This window comes from Oncorhynchus nerka, unplaced genomic scaffold (assembly GCF_034236695.1).
Source record: "Oncorhynchus nerka isolate Pitt River unplaced genomic scaffold, Oner_Uvic_2.0 unplaced_scaffold_2600, whole genome shotgun sequence".
Classification (NCBI taxonomy): domain Eukaryota; kingdom Metazoa; phylum Chordata; class Actinopteri; order Salmoniformes; family Salmonidae; genus Oncorhynchus; species Oncorhynchus nerka.
Genome location: NW_027038699.1, coordinates 25,943 through 36,042, shown reverse-complemented (window position 1 = coordinate 36,042; position 10,100 = coordinate 25,943). Strand labels below are relative to the sequence as shown.

The 10,100-nt window shown below is 45.1% G+C and overlaps 1 protein-coding gene across 1 annotated transcript in view; it reads left to right on the top strand.

The window, feature by feature from the left end:
* The first annotated feature begins 1,854 nt into the window (after window positions 1-1,854).
* The window catches only part of LOC135567116 (ubiquitin carboxyl-terminal hydrolase 50-like), a 31,587-nt gene continuing 23,341 nt past the window's right edge, over window positions 1,855-10,100 (top strand). The window contains 4 exon segments of the mRNA XM_065014580.1: window positions 1,855-1,874; window positions 2,924-3,169; window positions 3,964-4,764; window positions 6,876-7,053. Of these exon segments, the coding sequence (XP_064870652.1) occupies window positions 1,855-1,874; window positions 2,924-3,169; window positions 3,964-4,764; window positions 6,876-7,053 (1,245 nt within the window).

The window sequence follows — 10,100 nt, the reverse complement described above, 5'->3', positions numbered from 1 at the left end:
AGATTTGTGTGTATTGGGTATTTGTTGTGTAATTTGTCTGATATTACTTGTTAGATATTACTGCGCTGTCGGAGCTAGAAGCACAAGCATTTCGCTACACCCGCAATAAACTCTGCTAATCACAAGCACGTGACCAATAACATTTGATAATTGGTTGATTTGATATCAAAAGCCTAGCCTGGGCCCTAGCCTGGGTTCTAATCTGGGTTCTAGTCTGGGTTCTAGCCTGGGTTCTAGCGTGAGTTCCAGTCTGGGTTCTAGCCTGGGTTCTAGCGCGAGTTCCAGTCTGGGTTCTAGCGTGGGTTCTAGCGTGGGTTCTAGCCTGGGTTCTAGCGTGAGTTCCAGTCTGGGTTCTAGCCTGGGTTCTAGCCTGAGTTCCAGTCTGGGTTCTAGCCTGGGTTCTAGCCTGGGTTCTAGCGTGAGTTCCAGTCTGGGTTCTAGCGTGGGTTCTAGTCTGGGTTCTAGCCTGGGTTCTAGCCTGTGTGCCAGACTGATCCTCCATCTAAAAAACATTACATTGCTTGTTTGGCAAAACAGGGAAAAAGTGAATGTCTCTGTAGCAGAAACAGACCAGCACTGCGGATAATCAATAGCCTGAGGGTTAGAGAGAGAGAGAGGAAGCACACATTGTATCTGTAGCCTCTACTTAGGAGCTGAGTGAGGCTAACAGCTTTGTTCTCTACACATGAACATATTCTACTCTGCCTGCTGTGGATAACTGGCCATGGGTCTGTGTGCCAAATGTCTCCCTGTGCCCTAAATAGTGTCCTTTGGGCCTTGGTAGTGCAGTACAAAGACAATAGGTTGCCATTTGGGACCATGAAACTGCATTGGGTTTATGTAACAGAGCAGAGCTGGCTGTGCTGGAGGCTTGTGGGTAATTGCGACGTCCCTGGCTGCCGTGCCAGAGAGAACACTGTGTGGGTGATTGTTGTCACGACGACTTGCCTGCTGTTGCTGGATATAAAATAGCCATGGTGCTCCTCCCACCCCATGAGGAGGGAGGAGCACCAGATATTGTTAGCCTGTTTCTCTCTGCCTCTCCTTTTAATGATGTCATGCTCTGCTGTACTTTCATCAGTTATGTCAGCAATGTTGCCACAGCAGGTAGTAGGAAGACAGACAATTAGATTCAACAGCAATCAATTAATAGTTGATGTATATTATTGATCAGAAAACCCATCAAATACAAGAAAATAACAACGTTGGTTTTGAGTTAGAGATTAGATTTATATGATGTCATATACAGTATAGAACCTGGACAAACCAACAGAGGCCTTGGAGGCCTTAGATTACTATGTCGTCATATATAGAACCTGGACAAACCAACAGAGGCCTTGGAGGCCTTAGATTACTATGATGTCATATATAGAACCTGGACAAACCAACAGAGGCCTTGGAGGCCTTAGATTACTATGATGTCATATATAGAACCTGGACAAACCAACAGAGGCCTTGGAGGCCTTAGATTACTATGATGTCATATATAGAACCTGGACAAACCAACAGAGGCCTTGGAGGCCTTAGATTACTACGATGTCATATATAGAACCTGGACAAACCAACAGAGGCCTTGGAGACCTTAGATTACTATGATGTCATATATAGAATCTGGCCAAAACAACAGACGCCTTAGATTACTATGATGTCATATATAGAACCCGGACAAACCAACAGAGGCCTTAGATTACTATGATGTCATATATAGAACCCGGACAAACCAACAGAGGCCTTAGATTACTATGATGTCATATATAGAACCCGGACAAACCAACAGAGGCCTTAGATTACTATGATGTCATAAAGGTCATTCGTGTATCAGAGGGAAGTCTTCTCAACAAGCCATGAAGCTACATGGATGATTCCAATGGGAGGTGAGTTCACTTCAGGTCAGAACTAACTTAATAAACTGTTTAAACTAAATAGCGTTGACTATCCAGACAGACAAGGTGTTAGCCTATTCACCTTCTCATCAAAATGCCTGGGAATAAGAAGTGTGTTTTTGTTAGTGTTTCCAGTACACAGCAGTTTGAAGATGTTCAGCGTGATCATGATAAAACATGACTGAGACACAAGAGACCGTGCTTGATGTCAGTGTTGATGGGTTGCTAAGACATTGTCTTCTAGCTGAGTTCTCTCTCTCACACACACACACACACACACACACACACACACACACACACACACACACACACACACACACACACCGGTCTGAATTGAGAGTAGTTCAGAACACTGTCTCAGACTCCCAGCAGTGGGAGAAAGAGACACAGAGCAGAGAGGCACAGTTAAGTCAGTTGAGATGAGTCCCAGGTCCTTGTTTGTTTGTTTGTTTATTTGTCTGTTAGACAGACAGACAGACAGACAGACGGACGGACGGACGGACGGACGGACGGACGGACGGACATCCGTCCGTCCGAGGGTCAGTCTGTCTGAGGATTAGTCTGTCTGTCTGTCTGTCTGAGGGTGAGTCGGAGTCATGCATGTGTGAGTGTGAGTCTGTGTGAGTGGACAGTGTTGACTGCACCATGGTTAGACAATTCCTCAAGACTAAGATTGAGACCCAAATGGCACCCTATTCCTTATTTAGTGCACTAATTATGATCAGAGATCACTGGTCAAAAGTAGTGCACTAAATAGGGAATAGGGTGCTATTTGGGACTTAAACTAAGAGAATGAAGAAACCATTGTCCAAGACCATCCATTTTCGCCTCAGCCTGTCTGGTTCTGCTGTCTCTGGCATGACAACACCTTAAGGAGCACAACCAGACAGACAGACAGACAGACAGACATCTACTCAATCTCCCAAAACTGAAAGTGAAAAGAGGCAAAAGACTGACATTTAAAGGAGCACCTTGACACCTGCCTGCTACAGCACTGACCTTTCACCTCTTTCTGTCTGTCTCTTCTCATTGGTCACCAGTGCAGCCAATCCCAGCGGTGTTCAGGGTCAGGTGATGCCCATGGAGGAGTTGGGGTGTAGCTCAGGATGGGGGGTGAGGGTGAAGGGGGAGCAGGGGAAGAGAGAGGACAGGCGGCTGGCGGGGGTGTGTGGTCTGGCTAACAGTGGTAACTCCTGCTACATGAACGCTGTGCTGCAGTGTCTCTTCTCCACTGTGCCGTTGGTGGAACACCTTCTCAGCTCACACAAACGCTCCCAGCTGGCCAAGTAAGACCCTGTCTGTCTGTCTGCCTGTCTGTCTGTATGTCTGCCTGTCTGTCTGTCTGTCTGTCTGTCCGTCTGTATTAGATTTTGTACAGTACTGTTTAGCCAGATACTCCAAGCACTTTACATTAATTGGGGGGGAAACTTAAATCCTCCAATGCCTCTCCTCCTTCCTCCCCTCCTTCCTCCCCTCCTCCTCCTCCTCCTCCCTCCCCTCCTCCTCCTTCCTCTCCTCCTCCATCCCATGCCACTCTTCTCCCTCCTTCCTCTCCTCCTTCCTTTCCTCCTCCCTCTCCTCCTTCCTCTCCTCCTGCCTCTCCTCCTTCCTCTCCTCCTTCCTCTCCTCCAATGCCTCTCCTCCTTCCTCTCCTCCTCACTCTCCTCCAATGCCTCTCCTCCTTCCTCTCCTCCTCCCTCTCCCCCTACCTCTCCTCCTTCCTCTCCTCCTCCCTCTCCTCCTTCCTCTCCTCCTTCCTCTCCTCCAATGCCTCTCCTCCAATGCCTCTCCTCCAATGCCTCTCCCCTCCCTCTCCTCCTCCTCCTCCCTCCTCCTCCTCTCCTCTCCCTCCTCCTTCCTCTCCTCCTCCCTCCCATGCCACTCTTCTCTCTCTCCTTCTTCCTCCTTCCTTTCCTCCTCCCTCCCATGCCACTCTTCTCCCTCCTCCTCTCCCTCTCCTTCCTCTCCTCTCCTCCTTCCTCTCCCTCTCCCTCCTCCCCCTCCCTCTCCCTCCTCCCCCTCCTCTTCTCCCTCTCCTTTCCTCCTTCCTCTCCCCTCCCTCCTCCTCCCCCTCCTCTAGGTGTAACAGTCCTGTAGTGGGGGTGTTTGTGCACCTCTTCCAGGAGGTGTGGCAGGGTCAGGGGGGTACCAGCTTCACCTCTCCAGGGGAGATGAGGGCCTTGGTCTCCTCCCTGCACCCCCAGTTCAACAACCAATCACAGCAGGACGCCCAGGAGCTACTCCTCCTCCTGCTCAACGCCCTGCATGATGACCTCAAGAATGTACACACACACACACACACACACAATCCTGCCACCACACGACTCCGTCCACACGACTCCGTCCACACGACTCCTTCCACACGACTCCGTCCACACGACTCCGTCCACACGACTCCGTCCACACGACTCCGTCCACACGACTCCGTCCACACGACTCCGTCCACACGACTCCGTCCACACGACTCCTTCCACACGACTCCTTCCACACGACTCCGTCCACACGACTCCTTCCACACGACTCCTTCCACACGACTCCGTCCACACGACTCCTTCCACACGACTCCGTCCACACGACTCCGTCCACACGACTCCTTCCACACGACTCCGTCCACACGACTCCGTCCACACGACTCGTCCACACGACTGGCCCACACGACTCCTTCCACTACTCCGCCCGCACGACTCCTTCCACACGACTCCGCCCACACGACTCCGTCCACACGACTCCTTCCCAATACCTACCTTCACACGACCTGGCCCACACTACCTCTTCCACACGACTCCGTCCACACGACTCTTCCACACGACTCCTTCCACACGACTCCCACACGCACTCCGTCCACACGACTCCTTCCACACGACCTTCCACACGGTCAAAGGCTCTTGCATCATTGTCTTTCTGATTTAACCCTCAAAACCCATTGGATGATGGTGGATATGTCAGGGATGTCAGGAGGATAAGTGTCAGGGGATAAGTGTCTAGGCATAGGTGTCTAGTGGATACGTGTCTAGGATAAGTGTCAGGGATAAGTGTCTAGGAAAATGAGTGTCTAGGGATAGGTGTCAGGGATAGGTGTGTAGTGGATATGGACACGTGTCTAGGGATAAGTGTCAGGGGACAAGTGTCTGGGGGGATAAGTGTCTAGGGATAAATAGTCAGGGGATAAGTGTCTAGGGAATGAGTGTCTAGGGGATAGTGTCTAGTGGATAGGGGATCATTGTCTTTCTTGGATTCCCGGCTCCTCAAAACCCATTGACAGTGGATAAGTGTCAGGGGATAAGTGTCTAGGGCATAGGTGTCAGTGGTGCTGTGTCTAGGGATAAGTGTCAGGGATAAGTGTCTAGGGAATGAGTGTCTAGGGATAGGTGTCTAGGGGATAAAGTGTCTAGTGGATGAGGATACGTGTCTAGGGATAAGTGTCAGGGGATAAGTGTCTAGGGATAGGTGTCTAGGGGATGTCAGACAAGTGTTCCAGGGGATAAGTGTCTAGGGAATGGTGTCTAGGGGATAAGTGTCTAGTGGATACGTGTCTAGGGGATAAGTGTCTAGGGGATAAGGGAGAAGTGTCTAGGGGAGACGTGTCTAGGAGATAGGAGATAAGTGCCTAGGGGATGAGGCTAGGGCTGATTTGGTATTCAGAAAGTGTGTGTGTGTGTGTATATACAGTACCAGTCAAAGTTTGGACACCTACTAATTCAAAGGTTTTTCTTTATTTTTTACTATTTTTACATTGTAGAATAATAGTGAAGACATCAAACTATAAAATAACACATACGAATCACGTAGTAACCAAAAAAGTGTTTATATTTTATATTTGAGCTTCTTCAAAGTAGCCACCCTTTGCCTTGATGACAGTTTTTACACTCTTGGCATTCTCTCAACCAGCTTCACCTAGAATGCTTTTCCAACAGTCTTTAAGGAGTTCCCACATATGCTGAGCACTTGTTGACTGCTTTTCTTTCACTCTGTGGTCCAACTCATCCCAAATCATCTCAATTGGGTTGAGGTCAGGTGATTGTGGAGGCCAGGTCATCTGATGCAGCACTCTATCACTCTCCTTCTTGGTCAAATAGCCCTTACACAGCCTGGAGGTGTGTTGAAAAACAAATGATCCCACTAAGTCCCACTAAGCACAAACCAGATGGGATGGCGTATCGCTGCAGAATCCTGTGGTAGCCATGACATCCTGTAACTCATATAGCCTCCCAGTCCTCCTTGTGTGGGTTTCCCTGGCAACAACATTTTAATAAATATAACCTCCCCCTGGCAACAACATTTTAATAAATATAACCTCCCCCTGGCAACAACATTTTAATAAATATAACCTCCCCCTGGCAACAACATTTAAATAAATCTAACCTCTCCCTGACAGCAGGAACCATCTTATCAGTAATAAAAACTCAGAAGTGAGTTTGACTGAAACTTGACCAATCGTCATGAGAGCCAGTTTCATCAGAGCGCTTGATGGTTTTTGCGTGCACTTGAGGAAACTTTAAAAGTTCTTGAAATGTTGACTGACCTTCATGTCTCAAATTAACGCTGACTGTCGTTCTCTTTGCTTACTGTTCTGCCTTAATATGGACTTGGGTCTTTTACCAAATAGGGCTATCTTCTGTATACCACCCCTACATTGTCACAACACAACTGACTGGCTCAAATGCATTAAGGAGGAAAGAAATTCCACAAATGAACTTTTAACAAGACACACCTGTTAATTGAATGTGTACCTTATGAAGCTGGTTGAGAGAATACCATGAGTGTTTAAAGCTGTCATCACGGCAAAGGGTGGCTACTTTGTAGAATCTCAAATATAAAATATATTTTGATTTGTTTAACACTTTTTTTGGTTACTACATGATTCCATATGTGTTATTTCATAGTTTTGATGTCTTCACTATTATTCTACAATGTGTGTGTGTGTGTGATTCCGTTGCTGCAGAAGGGGGAGAGACAACAGACACGTTCTTCCCAGCGGTTGTGTCTGGGCAGGAAGTCGCTCAGCTCGGCGCCAGCGGCGGGGGATTCTACGGTGGTGACACGTCTCTTCGAGGGACAACTCAGCTACCAGATGCTGTGTCTGCGCTGTGACGGACACTCCCACAGCAACCAAGTCTTCACCATCCTGTCTCTGCCTATACCACTGGACTCATACAAGTGTTCCCTACAGGTACAACCAACCACAATCAGACTAACACATACAGACTCTGCCTATACCACTGGACTCATACAAGTGCTCCCTACAGGTACAACCAACCACAATCAGACTAACACATACAGACATACAGACTAACCACATACAGACTAAACACATACAGACTAAACACATACAGACTAACCACATACAGACTAACCACATACAGACTAAACACATACAGACTAACCACATACAGACTAACCACATACAGACTAAACACATACAGACTAACCACATACAGACTAACCACATACAGACTAACCACATACAGACTAATCACATACAGACTAACCACATACAGACTAAACACATACAGACTAATCACATACAGACTAAACACATACAGACTAATCACATACAGACATACAGACTAACCACATACAGACTAATCACATACAGACTAAACACATACAGACTAATCACATACAGACATACAGACTAACCACATACAGACTAATCACATACAGACATACAGACTAACCACATACAGACTAACCACATACAGACTAATCACATACAGACTAAACACATACAGACTAACACATACAGACTAATCACATCCTGTCTCTGCCTATACCACTGGACTCATACAAGTGCTCCCTACAGGTACAACCAACCACATACAGACTAACCACATACAGACTAACCACATACAGACTAATCACATACAGACTAACCACATACAGACTAACCACATACAGACTAACCACATACAGACTAATCACATACAGACTAATCACATACAGACATACAGACTAAACACATACAGACTAAACACATACAGACATACAGACTAACCACATACAGACTAACCACATACAGACTAAACACATACAGACTAACCACATACAGACTAAACACAATCAGACTAACCACATACAGACTAACCACATACAGACTAAACACATACAGACTAACCACATACAGACTAACCACATACAGACTAAACACATACAGACTAAACACATACAGACTAAACACATACAGACTAACCACATACAGACTAACCACATACAGACTAACCACATACAGACTAATCACATACAGACTAATCACATACAGACTAACCACATACAGACTAATCACATACAGACTAAACACATACAGACTAATCACATACAGACTAACCACATACAGACTAAACACATACAGACTAATCACATACAGACATACAGACTAACCACATACAGACTAACCACATACAGACTAATCACATACAGACATACAGACTAATCACATACAGACTAACCACATACAGACTAATCACATACAGACATAACCACATACAGACATACAGACTAACCACATACAGACTTATCACATACAGACTAACCACATACAGACTAATCACATACAGACTAACCACATAAACACATACAGACTAATCACTATACCAGACTCATACAGACAGGTACAACCAACCACATACAGACTAACCACATACAGACTAACCACATACAGACTTATCACATACAGACTAACCACATACAGACTAATCACATACAGACTAACCACATACAGACTAATCACATACAGACTAACACATACAGACTAATCACATCCTGTCTCTGCCTATACCACTGGACTCATACAAGTGCTCCCTACAGGTACAACCAACCACATACAGACCAACCACATACAGACTAATCACATACAGACATACAGACTAACCACATACAGACTAACACATACAGACTAATCACATACAGACTAACCACATACAGACTAACCAATACAGACTAACCACATACAGACTAACCACATACAGACTAATCACATACAGACTAATCACATACAGACTAATCACATACTGTCTCTGCCTATACCACTACAGACTAATACAAGTGCTAACCACATACAGGTACAACCAACCACATACAGACCAACCACAGACATACAGACTAACCACATACAGACTAAACACACAGACTAACCACATACAGACTAACCACATACAGACTAACCACATACAGACTTAACACATACAGACTAACCACATACAGACTAAACACATACAGACTAACCACATACAGACTAACCACATACAGACTAATACAGACTAAACACATACAGACTAATCACATACAGACATACAGACTAACACATACAGACTAATCACATACAGACATACAGACTAAACACATACAGACATACAGACTAATCACATACAGACTAAACACATACAGACTAACCACATACAGACTAACCACATACAGACTAACCACATACAGACTAAACACAACAGACATACAGACTAACCACATACAGACTACAGACTAATCACATACAGACTAACCACATACAGACTAACCACATACAGACTAAAACATACAGACATACAGACTAACTAATCACATACAGACTAAACACATACAGACTAACCACATACAGACTAACACATACAGACAACCACATACAGACTAACCACATACAGACTAACCACATACAGACTCAGACTAACACATACAGACCTACAGACTAACACATACAGACTAATCACATACAGACATACAGACTAACCACATACAGACTAAACACATACAGACTAATCACATACAGACATAACTAACCACATACAGACTAACCACATACAGACTAAACATACAGACTCACAACAGACTAATCACATACAGACATACAGACTAAAACCTACAGACATACAGACTAAACACATACAGACTAATCACATACAGACTAACCACATACAGACTAAACACATACAGACTAAACACATACAGACTAATCACATACAGACTAAACACATACAGACTAAACACACTAATTACAGACTAATCACATACAGACTAACCACATACAGACTAAACATACAGATCACAATCAGACTAAACACATACAGACTAATCACATACAGACTAAACACATACACATACAGACTAACCACATACAGACTAACTAATCACAACAGACTAAACACATACAGACTAAAACCACATACAGACATACAGACTAACCACATACAGACTAAACATACAGACTTAAACACATACAGACTAATCACA